The sequence below is a fragment of the Theropithecus gelada genome, chromosome 4, assembly GCF_003255815.1.
Source record: "Theropithecus gelada isolate Dixy chromosome 4, Tgel_1.0, whole genome shotgun sequence".
Taxonomy (NCBI): Eukaryota; Metazoa; Chordata; class Mammalia; order Primates; family Cercopithecidae; genus Theropithecus; species Theropithecus gelada.
In genome coordinates, this window is record NC_037671.1 from 5,881,231 (window position 1) to 5,897,021 (window position 15,791).

Consider the following 15,791-nt stretch of genomic DNA (forward strand, 5'->3'; position numbering starts at 1 on the left):
AGTGGCTCACACCTGTAATTCCAGCACTTTGGGAGGCTGACCTGGGCGGTTCACTTGAGGCCAGGAGTTCAAAACCAGCCTGGCCAACGTGGCAAAACCCCATCTCTACTAAAAATACAAAAATTAGCCGGGCATGGTGGCAGGCGCCTGTAATCCCAGCTACTCAGGAAGCTGAGTTAGGAGAATCACTTGAACCTGGGAGGCAGAGGTTGCAGTGAGCCAAGATTATGCCACTACATTCCAGCCTGGGTGACACAGTGAGACTCCGTCTCAGAAATAAATAAATAAATAAATAAAAATAAATAAATGTATTTAGTAGGCAATAAAAGGTATTTTCAAACTAGACTTTACAAAATTATAATACTAAGTCATGGTCATGGTACAAAATTCCAATAGTATACTTTCTTATTAATCCTTGCAAAAGTTTTTTTTTTTTTTTTTTTTTTTTTGGGGGGGTTTTACTTTTTTTGCCCAAGCTGAAGTGCAATGGCATAATCTTGGCTCACTGCAACCCCTCCCAGGTTCAAGTGATTCTCCTGCCTCAGCCTCCTGAGTAGCTGGGATTACAGGTGTGTGCCACCACCCCCAGCTAATTTTTGCATTTTTAGTAGAGACATGGTTTCACTGTGTTAGCCAGGATGGTCTTGATCTCCTGACCTCATGATCCGCCTGCCTCGGCCTCCCGAAGTGCTGGGATTAACAGGCATGAACCACCACGCCCAGCCTGCAAAAATTTTTTGTGCAATCTCAGTTTTTGTGCTTTTGATTGTGTTTGTTTGCAGTGTGCAAAGTGATGTCTCCATATAGCACTTAATATTTTTAAAGGTATTTTTTACATAGTATCTAGTTATAGTTTGTGACACACTTATGAAAAAAATTATCCATTTTACAGATGAGAAATCACGGCTGAGAGATGTTAAGCAATCTTTCAAGGCTGCATAGCTAGTAAATAATGAATCTTAGATTTTTCTCCTAATATGGTGCTTTTCCACCATAGTACAGCTGCCACTTCTCTCTTAATATGTACGATGGTAACGTGCCCAGAATAAGATACCAGGTGACCTGGTTAATTGTCTTCCAGCTTCAGAAATGACAGGTTTTTCACAGTGACATACATAGTAAATGTGGTATGTGCCCTTAAACAGCCAGGTTCAATTAAAGTCAGTCTACAAGAACGTTTAATTTAGGAATTAAAGTTTAATTTAAGCCCATCTCCTAGCAACAGAATACATCAGTATAGGAGAAAAACACCCTTACTATGCAGATATTAATTGTTTTAGTAGACTATTTTATGGGAGATCACTTTCTTAAAGCAATATTCTGTGGAGGAAATAGGTTGAGTATAAAGTGTTATTAGCAATGACTGTCGAAAACTGGATTGTAGCGCCGGGCACAGTGGTTCACGCCTGTAATCCCAGCACTTTGGGAGGCCAAGGCAGGTGGATCACGAGGTCAGGAGATCGAGACCATCCTGGCTAACACGGTGAAACCCTGTTTCTACTAAAAATACAAAAAATTACCCGGGCATGGTGGTGGCGGGCGCCTGTGGTCCCAGCTACTCAGGAGGCTGAGGCAGGAGAATGACGTGAACCCGGGAGGCAGAGCTTGCAGTGAGCCGAGAAGAAAACTGGCTTGTATTTTCTACTTATTACCTTCCTCTGCTGTAAGAGCCCTTTATGTTGGGCATGAGCCTACCTAGAATGTGGTTGGTTTATTTTGGTATCCACAAAACGAAGGCAGATTCCCTGAGTACCAAAACCGGACTGTGTTGTGTGCACATCTGACAGCCATCTGACAGCAGGGAAACAACTCGGTGTAGCAAGCTTCCAGTGAACTGGATATTTCATTGCCTTGCCAGGTACTTTTGTTTTTTTGACGTAGGGTCTCACTCTGTCACCCAGGCTAGGGTACAGTGGTGGGATCATACCTCACTGCAGCCTCGAACTCCTGGGTTCAAGCCATCCTCTCACCTCCCAAAGTGCTGGGATTACAGGTACAAGCCACCATGCCCGGCTGCCAGGTACACTTTTAATTAAACTTAAAGGCACAGGCCAGGCACGGTGGCTCACACCTGTAATCCCAGGACTCTGGGAGGCCGAGGTGGGCAGATCACCTGAGGTCAGGAGTTCAAGACCAGCCTGGCCATCATGGTAAAACCTCGTCTCTACTAGAAATACAAAAATTAGCCAGATGTGGTGGGCACCCATAAGCCCAGCTACTCAAGATGCTGAGGCAGAGAATCACTTGAACCTGGGAGGCAGAGGTTGCAGCGAGCCAAGATCACGCCACTGCACTCCAGCCTGGGCAACAAGAGCCGAAACCCTGTCTCAAAAAAAAAAAAAAAAACCACTTAAAGGCACAGACTATCCCTTCCCATATTTTTACCAAGAAATACAGATTATGTGTGAAGCAAACACCAAACTGCCTTTCTTGCCTCAGAAGGAGGCTGAACAAAGGGTGGAGTTGCTCAGCAGGTCTGCCTGCAGCTTATGTGAATTTTCTCTTTCTCTCCTCTCTTTGTGGTAGAAGAAAAATAAGAATCGCTTATTTTTATTTTAAGCAAAGCGGCCTTAGAGATCACTCAAGCTCAGTGGTTTTAACATGTGTTTTTAGTCGATTGAAGCCCTTCCTCTAACAAGCTCTTACGCCGAAGTCTGAGATACGAAACACACAGTGAGAGCTGCTCAAACGACAGTGGTGACAGCAGGCTTTGCCTTTCTGCCTCCTGTGTCCAAATTTTCTCTTACAAGTACAGCAGTCGTAATAGATTAGGACCCCTATTCATATGACTTCATTTCAAATTAGTTACCTCTTTAAACACCCATGAACCAGCGCAAGACCTATCTCTTAAAAAAAAAAAAAAAAAAGAAGGCCAGGCACAGTGGCTCACACCTGTAATCCCAGCACTTTGGGAGGCCAAGGCGGGCGGATCACAAGGTCAGGAGATCGAGACCATCCTGGCTAACACGGTGAAACCCCGTCTCTGCTAAAAATACAAAAAATTAGCTGGGCGCGGTGGCGGGCCTACCCAAAGGAGGTCACACTCTGAGATGCTAGGAGTCAGGATGTAAGCATATCAATATGAGGGGTACAGTTCAGCCCATCACAGTGCTTCTGAGGAGGTGCTCGGATCTCAGGAACCAGATGCCTGGTTCTGGGTGTCAGACTTGGCTGCAAATGATGAGCCCCTCGCCTCTTGCCTGCAGCCACTCTCCACCCCTCAGCCCTGCCTCTGCCTGCCTGGGTGTGTGCTCACCCCTTAGGCCAGGACTCAGGCGGCTCCTCGGTGAGGCTTCCTTGCCTCTGCCTGCCCCTCCAGTTGCTCGCTCACCTATCTGAGGTCATGTGGCTCCTTATTCATACCTTTTTTCTTCTTCTTTTTTTTTTTGAGACAGAGTCTCACTCTGTCACCCAGGCTGGAGTGCAGTGGCGCGATCTCGGCTCACTGCAAGCTCCACCTTCCGGGTTCATGCCATTCTCCTGCCTCAGCCTCCCGAGTAGCTGGAACTGCAGGCGCCCACCACCACGCCCAGCTAATTTTTTGTATTTTTAGCAGAGATGGGGTTTCACTGTGTTAGCCAGGATGGTCTCGATCTCCTGACCTTGTGATCCGCCCGCCTTGGCCTCCCAAAGTGCTGGGATTACAGGTGTGAGCCACTGCACCTGGCCTTCTCTTTTTTTTTTTTAAGAGACAGGTCTTGCACTGTCATCCAGGCTGGAGTGCAGTGGTGTGGTCACGGCTCATTACAGTCTCCTGAATAGCTAAGACAACACCATTATTAGTGTAGGTATATGGGCATATTTGGGTTCTCCAAAGAAATAGAACCAACAATACATATATGTGTGTATGTATATATAGGTAGAAAGAAAGAGATTCATTACAGGGAATTGGTTCATGGAGTATGAAAGCTGACAAGTCTCAAGGTCTGCAGAGTGAGTTGGCCAGCTGGGGACCCAGGAGAGCCAAAGGTGTGGTACCAGTCTAAGTCTGAAGGCCTGACAGCCAGGAGAGGTGATGGTGTGGTTCTAGTGTGAAAGCCAGGAGGCTTGAGACCCAGGAAGAGCCAATGTTTCAGCCTGAGTCCAAAGGTAGGAAAAAGCCAACATCGCAGATTGAAGGCCACCAGGTGGGAGGAATTCCCTGTTCTCAGCCTTCTTGTTCTACTCAGGCTTTCAGCAGATTGGAGGAGACCCACCACACTGGGGAGGGCCTCTGCTTTACTCAGTCAATGGATTCAAATGCTAACCCATCCAGAAACACCCTCATGAACACACTCAGAAATAATGTTTGACCCAATATCTGGGCACCCTGTAGCCCAGTCAAGTTGACACAAAGTGTATAGTCACAGGGTGAAGGGCTGAGAGATGCCATCTCTACAAAGGTCTGGGCCTTGTGTTGGGTTCACCACAGGGTGTGCTGGCAGGCTGGCAGCGAGGCGTCAGGCCTGGGATGTCTGTGCAGTGGACTAGTCACTGTCCTCTGTCTGAACCACAGAACGGAAGGAAGTGCCTCTTTCTGCAGCTTCCTTGGCTGTTTGGGTCTGGCCGCCAGTGGTAAGATGGCCCTAGTCCTCCCAGGCAGGCCAGTGGGAGCCTTACCACTTGGTGGAGTGAAATGAATTGGCTTAGGTGGAAAACATTCACACCAGTGATAATGGTTCATTTTCAGCTCCATAGAAAAGTGAAGCCAGGTTCTGGTGGGGAGGTAGACGCTGCAGGCAGGCAGGGCTGCAGCTTCCGCTCTGTACTGCCTCCAGCCTGGACGCAGTGGTATGCCCGCTCCTCTGCTACTGCCCCAGGTGACAGTTCCCCGCCACTGCCATCCCAGCCCTCCTCTTCCCAGCTGCTGCTTTCAGCTCCTCCCAGCTGCTGCTCAGGTGGAAGGGAAAACCGTCAGCTCCGGACACTGCTTGTGGGCTCATGACAGGATTTACTGCACACAGAATTAGCCAGTGCTTATCAAGTTGAGTCCTTTGTATTAATATTTCACATAGTGTGGTCTGAACCTTTCCAGACAAATCTTACCTGCAAGATTATATTAAAACCACTCTTAAGAGAAGCAGCCTGCAGTTGGAGGTGTTGTGTTAGCCGACAAATGTAGATTAATTGTGCTCCCCTGAGTCAGTCATTGTTTAATGTGCTGCACAGGTTAATACCTTAAGGAATTCTGCACATGGTAAAGTGCAATACAAATACACTAATGAAATAACAGCAGACATTTGTTAAGCTTACCACGTACCCACAGACCCTATGCTGCATACGTTGAATCTACTATCTCATTTCATCCTCAGAATGATTCTGCGGGGTAGATTCTGTTACTGTCCGCATTTTCCAGATGAGGAATTGTGACTCAGGGAGATGGATGTAGCCTGTCAGTTCGGACTCTGTGCTGGTTAGACAAAACATGTCCTGGCCCCATAAAGCCAGTGTTTTCCTCCCACGATGATGCCTCCAGTTTACATCCAACTGTCACAGGAAGAAAGCTTTCCTGCAGTCCAGGGCCTGACTAGGTCCCCACAGTCACAGCAGACTTGGAAAGGCTTTGTCCTCCACACACCACTTAAAAGCACCAACCCAGCAGCCCGAGGGTCCTCTAGCAGCCCACTTTAAGCCGACACACTGCCCAGAAAGTAGCCTTCGGGGCAGTTTTGCATCTAATGCTTGTGTTTACTGCTTGAGAGATGGTTGCATTTGAGAAAAGGAGCTCTCGGTGAGCTGTTGCCTCCAGCATCCCCAAATGCCTGGTCAGCCCTAACTAGAGGAGAGCCTGTCCAGCCAGGCAGACCCCAGCTTCATCAGCAGCAAGGAGCCTGTGGTTTGCCCACCATTCCCTTTTTGTTTGTTTGTTTGTTTGTTGTGAGATAGAGCCTTGCTCTGTTGCCCAGGCTGGAGTGCAGTGGTGGGATCTTGGCTCACTGCAACCTCTGCCTACTGGGTTCAAGTAATTCTCCTGCCTCAGCCTCCCAAGTAGCTGGGATTACAGGCATGCACCACCATGCCTGGCTAATTTTTGTATTTTTAGTAGAGATGGAGTTTCACCATGTTGACCAGGCTGGTCTTGAATTCCTAACCTCAAGTAATCCACCCACCTCGGCCTCCCAAAGTGCTGGTACTACAGGCGTGAGCCACCGTGCCTGGTCTAGTACCTTTTTCTTAGATGGGGCTTTCTAGAAGAAGCAGAATGAAAAAGGACAATATTTAGTTTCTGAATAAAAAGGGGCTACTGGCAACCAGGTTTGGATGGCGTCAGAAGGAATGCCTGAAGAAGTGATATGCCATGTTGCTGCCCAGTTTCACACTGGAAGACATGCTGTGCAAAGATCCAGCGGCCTGCTTTGGGTTCCAGTTAAAACAAAAGTGTGAAATACTGGCACTCTACGGATTACAGACTTACTGACAACTTTATGGATTCATAGATCAAGTTTTGTTACATTGATCCAAGGTGAAGACACGCCACAGCGCATTACTTGTGGCCTTGTTACTGTCTAACTCCCTGAGTTACAGGTGAAAGTTCAGCTAAAGATGAAAAGGGCTCCAGGTGGGGCAGGAAAGGTAGCATCGCGAGGCCAGCATCTCACCTATGCCATTTTGACTTAAAAGAGCTGTATCGACAGAGGTAAAGTGACCCATACATTTATCTTGGGGTTAGACAGTTTCTAGTTCCTCAAAATATCTGGAATCATGTCTTGTTTCTGAAGGTGCAACATGCAATGAGGAACCTGCCCGGGCAGAGGAACTCGTGTTCATCCTCTGAAGCCCCTTCATGTCCCACTCGGCCATGTGTGTAGCCGTAGGGGGTTTCGTACTCATTTTTCTGGAGAATGTTATTGTTTGAAAAGCACTCTCCACAAAGCATGTGATTACATCCTTTTGTTACTTGGGTGAGAATCTAGGGCAGCTACAGAGCTCCTGCTTTGCCTTGACAGCTGATATTCATGATGGTCTCTTGTGGTCCTGCTCCCAAAGAGGAACACAGTAGAGTTTCCGTGCAGTGAAACCTGTGTCAGACCTAAGGGAGGCAAGGGCTGCGAAGGAACTTGAAATGACCCTCAAAAGATATCAAGGAGAACAGTTGTCTTCATATTCTCTTCTGTCTATCTGTGCATCTGTCCATTCATCCATCCAGCATTCAGAGCAGGTCTCCCACAGTTTAATGAAGGGAACCTAATTTTGATTTCCCCAAGATCTAGAGATTAGGAAGAGTGCAGACAGTGCTGAACAGCTAAAAAGAAAGGATTCACAGCGAGGGTCTCCTTCCTTCCTTATGGGAAACCAACAAATCCTAGCCAGATGGGCTGGGCTGTCTACAGAGGAGGACTTCACGTGTGGCAGGCTGGGGATTCCCTGCCTCCCAGTCCAGCTTAGTGCAGGTTACGGGATGCAATTTAGCCTATACGTGACCTTCTGTGACCTCTCAGCATCCTTGGCAATTGGTTCTTTCCTGTTTCCTGAAAACAAAGGCCTTGAGTGTCCCTGCAAACCCTGTTCCTTGTGTAGGCAACTGGGATCCTATCTTTGGGGTAGGTGCAACTCATCCTTCTTTTCTGAATAGTGTTAAATTTGAATTTAGAATGTTCTGGTTGTTAGTAATAGCATTACTAATTTTGCAAGGCCCTTGGAAAGGTCCCAACAATATGTCTTCCTTTCAAGTTGATTCTCTTGGTACCCCATTCCCACCCACAATGTGGTGGCTGAGTTGGAAGAGGCCCAGCATCTTCCAAGGACAGCTCCCTGCCCCACAGTCCCTCCCTGGAGCCTGCTGAGGTTCTGAGCTGTCAGTCCCCAAGTATTGAAAGTCAAAAAATTCGGCAGCATGGTAACGCATTCTGCCCCAATATTGTCCTTTTAATGTCTAGTTATCATTGTAGACAAAGTGGCTTGAACTTAGGCTTTCATCCTAGAACCTTTAACACTTTTACTGTTTCTATACTTTTGTAGCTAATAAGTCAAATATAGAACAAAGAGAAGGCTGCATTTATTCAGGAAACTGTAAACCTGTCCCATTTTATCACAATCCTGTTGAAAGGAAGAAGCCTTACGAGGACAGTGTGTTTGCCACAATGCTGAGCCGTGACAGCTGCAGCAGCGGCTCCTGGAGCACAGGGCTGCTGGCGTGGGCTCGCCACCCTCACAGCTATTTGTCTGGCGGCTTGTATGTAGATGGATTTGTTCAGTAATCCAAAAATGGAAGGGTGATTTGGAACGTTGAGCAGCAGGCTGAGGGCGGCTGTGCATTCTGCTTTGCACTTGCCCGCTACATTGAGAGCCCAAGAAACTTACCTGCCCCAGCCCAGTGCATTCTGGACATTTCTTCTTTTTATCATCTTACCAACCTCTCTGAAAATCAACTTCATTAAAATGGATTTTTCTAGAGTAACCACCAAATCACCTCCCCAACTCTCAGTCCATTTTCTGGTCAAACCATTTGTTACTTGATTCAATTCCAAATATAATATGTGTCTGCTACTGTTAAGTCGTCGCCTTACAGTCAGCCTCAGGGGTCGTCATAAACTCCAAGAGTTTCACGTTTCTGTCTGTATTCTTAGAAGGCTGATGGGTTCCATTTTCCCCTCGATAGTGCTCATGGGGAAAATGTGGCAGTTTTTCACTTCAGATGTTTGTGAAGTGTTGGGGAGAGTGAGGGGTTTGTTCTTACATGGTGTGCCATTGACGCAAAGCGTTTTTTCTTTCCTGTTTTTAGGCTGCATTTGATGCCAGAAGGCAAACACAACCTGCATTTGCGTTTTGCAAATGAATTCAACAGGTTAGCAGAAGGCTTCCTGCAGTGAGAGTGCGCACTGGAGTCTCGGTGGCTCCTTCGTGTGGGGCTTCATCGTGTTGCTGCCTGTTACCATGATGCCTTTGAAACTCTCCGCCTTGGAAACTTTCTACCCCTCCCTTCAATCTTATCCTGACCAGATGAGAATAATGACATACTGAAACCAGCCTCTAGCTTCAGGCTGGGCACGGTGGCTCACCGCTATAATCTCAGCACTTTGGGAGGCTGAGGCGGGAGAATTGCCTGAGCCTAGGAGTTCAAGACCAACTTGTGCAATATAGGGAGACTCTGGGTCTACAAAAAAAAAAAGTTTTTAAAAATTAGCCAGGCGAAGTGGCACACACCTGTGGTCCCAGCTGCTCCGGAAGCTGAGGCGGAGGATCACTTGAGCCAATTCAAAGCTGCAATGAGCTGTGATTGCATCACTGCACTCCAACCTGGGCAACAGAGTAAGACCTTGTCTTAAAAAAAAAAAAAAAAAAAGGAATAAAGCCTCTAACTTCAATAGCTATGAAAATTAAATCTGATTTTCTAATATGAAGTTGTGATAGGTTATACCATTGTCTTAACAGGTGAATTCCTGCCATAATTTACTTTCAAATAAATTTTACCTGGAGAATGTGTAGTGTCAATGTTGGAGATTTTAAGACGTCTTGAATTTATACTGTACCTTTTATCTGAGAGGTTCAAGCTTCACTTGTGTTTTTATTTGTGTTTATCATATTCAAAGAGAAGTAGGGAGAGTCCGTGCCTGAGGTCCTTAATTCTAAGATCATAGGATGTCCACACCAGCAGCAGATAGAAGCAGGTTTGCTTTACCCCATATCCCTCTTTACTCCTGGTTCACTTTTGAGAGATGAATACTTTGGGCCAGTAAAGGCGAACAAAATACGTATTTTCATGGCTCTGTAAAAGGGCAGGAATGCTATTAATTAAAATACTAAAGCAGAAATCCTACGTTGCTATTAAACTTTGATTACCACAATAAAAACAGTACCAAGTTAAACCTTGAAACTTTATACTTAAGCATTTAGAGAAAGAATAAAAATTACTTGAAGTGAGAACAGAGACCACAAGGTTTTCTACACATGCTTTTTTATTAGTATAGATACCTTCACAGACAATACTGTAATTTTTAGAGGAGTTCCACATCATTACATCAACAGTGTGAATTTTTCTAACAGAGGCAAAACTGAGCACCATAGTTTACAAGTAGAAAGACCATGCTTGAGGACAATAGAAGTTCACTAAGGATGCACGATTGATTTCAGAAGTTCTTAAGCCTCGTCCTCGCCCTCCTCCTCCTCGAACTCCCCCTGTTCGTCGGCCGTGGCGTCCTGGTACTGCTGGTACTCAGACACCAGGTCGTTCATGTTGCTCTCGGCCTCGGTGAACTCCATCTCGTCCATGCCCTCGCCCGTGTACCAGTGCAGGAAGGCCTTGCGCCGGAACATGGCCGTGAACTGCTCCGAGATGCGCTTGAACAGCTCCTGGATGGCCGTGCTGTTGCCGATGAAGGTGGCCGACATCTTCAGGCCGCGGGGCGGGATGTCGCACACGGCCGTCTTCACGTTGTTGGGGATCCACTCCACGAAGTAGCTGCTGTTCTTGTTCTGCACGTTGAGCATCTGCTCGTCCACCTCCTTCATGGACATGCGGCCCCGGAAGATGGCAGCCACCGTCAGGTAGCGGCCGTGGCGCGGGTCGCAGGCGGCCATCATGTTCTTGGAGTCGAACATCTGCTGGGTGAGCTCGGGCACGGTCAGGGCCCGGTACTGCTGGCTGCCCCGGCTGGTGAGGGGCGCGAAGCCGGGCATGAAGAAGTGCAGGCGCGGGAAGGGCACCATGTTCACCGCCAGCTTGCGCAGGTCTGCGTTCAGCTGGCCCGGGAAGCGCAGGCAGGTGGTGACCCCGCTCATGGTGGCCGACACCAGGTGGTTGAGGTCCCCGTAGGTGGGGGTGGTCAGCTTCAGGGTGCGGAAGCAGATGTCGTACAGGGCCTCGTTATCAATGGAGTAGGTTTCATCTGTGTTTTCCACCAGCTGGTGGACAGAGAGGGTGGCGTTGTAGGGCTCCACCACCGTGTCTGACACCTTGGGTGAGGGCATGACGCTGAAGGTGTTCATGATGCGGTCTGGGTACTCTTCCCGGATCTTGCTGATGAGCAGGGTGCCCATCCCGGACCCGGTGCCGCCCCCCAGAGAGTGGGTCAGCTGGAAGCCTTGGAGACAGTCACAGCTCTCTGACTCCTTCCTCACCACGTCCAGGACCGAGTCGACCAGCTCGGCTCCCTCTGTGTAGTGGCCCTTGGCCCAGTTATTCCCAGCTCCGCTCTGGCCTGCCAGAGGGAAAGTGAACATTAGACACTAAAACATAAGGAATTTCAAAATCTGTCATTTTGACTATGGAGGAGAAGGTAGGACTGGTCTTAGACTGGCAGATTCTTCTCTTTTGAATACTCTTCTTTTACCTGAAGAAATATTTTTCTGTGTCAGCGACCTCAAAAACACTGGGGATCATAATAAAGTTAAGAAGTAAGTTTAGCTCATCGGAGGCTATTTACTGAGGAAGAGGATAGGGTTAGAAAACTTAATTGGTTCTGAAATACATACATTTTTAACAGGCATTCTTTTTATACTCAAGTACAATTAAACAGGCAAGGTGAAAGCAGTGTGACCAGGAGAGAAGGTGGCCTCAGCATCTGTCTAGCTCCGGTCATAACCTGTGCTTTTGGCCCCTGACTCTTTGAAGTCCTTTGAAGTTGCCTATAGCCTATGAAGCCTGGCTTGAAGCTTTTCCTTGCTCTTTCTTCCTTCCAGTCTGAGGCTGCTCTGCAATGGAAGGGCTGCGGCAGCCCTCTGCAGGCTGGCGTTGATCTGTGAGCCATGACCGCCCATGGACTGCGTGGAGCTAGGCCAGGACTCAGGGCTGCTGTGGACACAGTGTCACCTCGGCACTGAACACTAAGAACTGTGCTTTGCAGGGCTGTTAGGAAGAAGGTGTCATTTGGCCAGTTCCCAGTGATCATGACTACATACCAAACACGAAGTTGTCTGGCCTGAAGATCTGGCCGAAGGGTCCAGACCTGACGGAGTCCATGGTGCCAGGCTCCAGATCCACCAGGATGGCCCGAGGTACGTATTTATTACCTGCAGGAAACGAGAACTGACTCAGACCTGTGCTTAGGGATGGACTCACAGCAGCATTCAATTCCAGCATCTGAGACAAAAGGAGAACAGGAGATTTTCTGCTTTTAAGAAAAAGGAGGTCCTGAGCGTGCTTAACTGTGGCAAACAGGCAGGACTCTTAGGTAACCATAAAGCGTGTTTTTCCAGCAGTTGGCATTTGAAATGAATATGCAAGAAGCATGCCTTTGTCACGTGCATGTTCCTAGGACATTTCATCTCCCACATCATGGAAAACAAGGATTCCTGGGCACACACATCCTGCTACTCACCAGCAGCCTCATTGTAGTACACGTTGATTCTCTCCAGCTGCAAGTCACTGTCTCCATGGTAACTGCCTGTGGGGTCGATCCCATGCTCATCACTGATGACCTCCCAAAACTGAAATGAAACAAGAACCACACCATGGCTCTGCATCCTGAATGTCACTAAGGATGGCCTTGTCCTCCTCCCATGTCCTTGGAACAGGGGCTTTTGTGGTCAGACAGTAAGTGCTAGACAGAGAGCAAAGAGCTGCACCCCCTATTTCCTGCAGCAGCCGCTGCTGAGGGGCTTGAAAATCTGCAGAGCATCGGCCATATTATGGCGATAGACTGAAAGGCTGGGAGGGGCCCTGGAGGAGGAGGGGGCACAGCAGATGCCCTTCTAGGGAGAGGGTGGGGAGGGTAGAGAAATCGAGAAGGGGTACAGGGAGGCTCTGTCACCCCAGGCAGGGCTGAATGCCACTGCATCTGGGATGATTGATGGGTCGTGGCAGGACCAAGGACAGGGGGACCCACCCTGTGTCTGCCTCCAGGGATCAAGCTCTCTTGGCACAGATCCCAGGCACCCCTGCAACAGTGCAGGTTTAATGCTAGCACTGACCACGGGAGGGACTGGGCGAAGGGCATCAGGAGCCTGGGAGGGCACCTGGGCGGCAGTGGAAGGAGCTGGCCATGGTGAGGGCGCTGGCTCCATTGTGAATTTGCGGCAGGGAGGGGGCGGGGAGGCTGGGTGGGCAACATGGCGGTTCTCAAAGAGACCACGTCCTTGTACTGGCTCCCGCCCCCACTCATGCACCAGGCCCTCTGCTGCCTCCCACACAGCGGTCAGTAATTGCAGCCCCCACCCAGCGCAGTCACCTGCCGCCTCGGGGACTGGCAGCAAAACTATCGCGTTGTATGTGATCACGTCAAGACAGTGCCCGAGCAAGGAAATTTATCTAACACCCTCTCCTGTACGACCCAAAGGGAAGCCTCTGTTACATCTGTCAGTCCAGTGACACTGCATGTTTTCATTCAAACCGTAGAGATAAATACACAAATTAAATTCATATGAAGCTAGCGCAATAAATATGACCGTAGCCCCGACCCAAGCTTCTGAGACAAATACACCCAGCGGAATGCCAACCGCGTCCCTCAGAAGGGCTGTGTCCCAGGGAAATCGAAAGGGCCCGGATTAAACGCACGCACAGCTGCGGCGCTGCGGGCATCCTGACGGGTCATGCAGCCTCCCGGGCCCCGCCCGGCGGCCTCGCCGCGGAATGTGCCACCCAGCCAGCCCGGGGTCGCCGCGGCCTCCCGCCCCCGCCCCGGCCCCGGCCCCGGCCCCGGCCCCAGCCCCAGCCCCAGCCCGCACCCTCGGTCCCCACCCCAGGTCCCTCCGCGGCAGCGCACCCACCTTGGCGCCGATCTGGTTGCCGCACTGGCCCGCCTGGATGTGCACGATCTCGCGCATGGTGCCGGCTGCTGAGCGGGTGGCGCTGGCCCTCGGAGCGGTGCGCGGCGTGGACCGGCGGGCTTAGCTGCGCAGAGACCTGCCGCCGCCCCCCCCAGCTCCGTCTTTTATACCCTGGGACCCGCCCTGCCCGATGACGTCATGACGGCGGGGCTGCGGCCGCGGGGGTGGTGCGGCTGGGACTGCGGCACCGCGAGGGGGAGCCGGGGCGCGGTGCGAGGTGTGGGGGCGCTCGGCCCGTTGCGGCTGCCGCTGGGTCTGGGGTGGGCCGCCGGCCCCGCTGTCCCGCGGTCAGCGCGGTGCCCGGACCTCGGACCCCGCCGCAGCCCCCTGCCGGATCCACGGGCGCGGGCGACCCCTGCGGCTGGGTTCCTCGCTTACGCCGCAGTCCCCACCCCGCCCCGCCCACTCTGGACCCTCAAGGAGGGCTGGAGACCGGGGCCCCGGAACTAGGGGGAGGGGCTGCCTCGGAACAGGGTCCTCGCCTCCTAGGGGGCGGGGAGAGGTGTCGAGTACCCTTTGGAGTGGGGAACTGGAAATTGAAGACCCATTTGCAGTGGGCTCTCCAGCGGGTAGCAAAGGTTTCCGGCATCCTGGGCAGGGGCCAGGACGCCGTTGGGGGGCGGTGGGCAGCGTGGAGAGGAGTGTGGAGCCCCGGGGAGCCGACGGGCAGCTGCCTGAAAGGAATGCCAGGATGGCAGGGTGGGCGCCCTTTCGCCCCTACAGGGAAGGAAGATGGCTTGGTCTGGGGTGGGAGTTAGGGGGTCTAGAAAAGGGCTGGATTTGTCACATGTCTGCTTTGGGCTCCTGCGTCCTTGTAAAGGCCTTTTAAATGTGGAAAATTCTGCGTGTGTGTGTGTGTGTGTGTGTGTGTGTCAGAGAGGAAAGACAGGAGGAATATATCTGCCACGTTGATGTGTCAGCTGATGGCCCTGCCCCTTACACCCCTTAGGTCACCTGATCCTCAGGGAAGCTTTCGGAGCTAGGCTGTCCAGTTCCGTAGACCCTAGGCATGGTGGCTGCCGAACATTGAAACGTAGGTAGTCTGAACTGAGATGTGCTGTTAAGTGTGAAGTATACACTGGATTTTATGGGCTCAGTAAGTTAAAATAATGTGAAATATTTCATTATTGATTCTTAAATATTGATGGTCTATCAAAATAATAGTGTTTTGGATACATTGTGTTAAATGACGTTTTGAGATTAGAAAATGTAAAATTACATACTTGGTTTCCATTTGCTGCTCACTTATGCATATTTTTGTTGACTACCACTGGCTTGGGGTAAGCATTATTACTACCCCAATTTCATAGCTCGGAAAGCGAGGCTGAAAGACCTGACCAGTCACAAAGCTAGTAAAGGAAGGAATCTAAAGTCTTTGTATAAAGAGAAAGCCCAGGTGAGTTTTAAAGGCTTGGGTGGGCTGTGGTAAGGACCAGTCTTAATTATTCACAAAGATGGCCCTGCACAGTGGACTAGGTAACAGGGGCCTAGGGACTGCCTTTGGTTCCCAGCACATTCCGACTATATAATGATGATAATTACAGATGCCCTGGAGCTGGCTTTGTGGTAGGAAATGAGAAGCCATATATGAAAGCACACTGAGTTTATGGAGCAAAAATGCCTTGGTAAAACCCAAGGTGATGTTGTCATTCTTAATGTGCACCCTACTTGCCACCTCAATAGTTGGTCTGTATCGGAGGTGGAAAATAAAGCCAGATGTCTATGAGTAGCCTCTTAGGCCAAGTCAGGTCTTAATCACCCTAGCTTTAGGAAGTGCCCAGCATCCTCCCAGCATGTAGGTAGGCAGGTGCCTAGTGCCTCTTCACAGGGTGGGGACAGATTTCCTAGAACTTCTCCTCCTGTCTCCCCTCTCCCTGCTGCTGGGCCCCCAGTGGACAGCCTGTCCCTCGGATGCTGCTCCCAGGTACCCAGAGCTTGGACTCCACCTTCTCCCCACCTCCACCCCACCTCCCACATCTTGGCTCTTCACCACCAGCTGGAGCCTTCCAGAACCTCTCCAGAGAATGGCTTTTCTTGGGGTACCTTCACTCATTACACAGTTCTGAAAAGGTTTTTCCGGAGATAATTGCTTCTTGGCCTTTGTGTTT

The 15,791-nt window shown here is 50.0% G+C and overlaps 2 protein-coding genes across 29 annotated transcripts in view; one reads left to right on the forward strand and one right to left on the reverse strand.

The window, feature by feature from the left end:
- Positions 1–9,793, forward strand: part of BPHL (biphenyl hydrolase like) — a 33,120-nt gene extending 23,327 nt beyond the window's left edge. The window contains exon 7 of the mRNA XM_025384001.1: positions 8,702–9,793. Coding sequence (XP_025239786.1) covers positions 8,702–8,789 — 88 coding nt within the window. The 3' untranslated portion in view covers positions 8,790–9,793. The remainder of the gene's footprint in view (positions 1–8,701) is intronic.
- Positions 8,746–13,792, reverse strand: TUBB2A (tubulin beta 2A class IIa). Of its 28 annotated transcripts, none has more exons than XM_025383998.1 (6): positions 13,624–13,792; positions 12,237–12,345; positions 11,818–11,928; positions 11,027–11,117; position 10,922; positions 9,858–10,419 (listed from the first exon to the last, which is right to left on the reverse strand). In XM_025383998.1, the coding sequence occupies exons 1-6, from the start codon at positions 13,678–13,680 to the stop codon at positions 10,057–10,059; spliced, it is 732 nt and encodes a 243-aa protein (XP_025239783.1). In that variant the 5' UTR covers positions 13,681–13,792; the 3' UTR covers positions 9,858–10,056. The 28 variants fall into 28 exon arrangements, with proteins under 28 accessions (XP_025239757.1, XP_025239783.1, XP_025239774.1 ...); XM_025383989.1 differs by adding an exon at positions 10,420–10,746 and having other exon boundaries at positions 9,858–10,344; positions 10,891–11,117; XM_025383972.1 differs by adding an exon at positions 8,746–8,905 and having other exon boundaries at positions 10,091–11,117.
- Between the last annotated feature and the right edge of the window lie 1,999 nt (positions 13,793–15,791).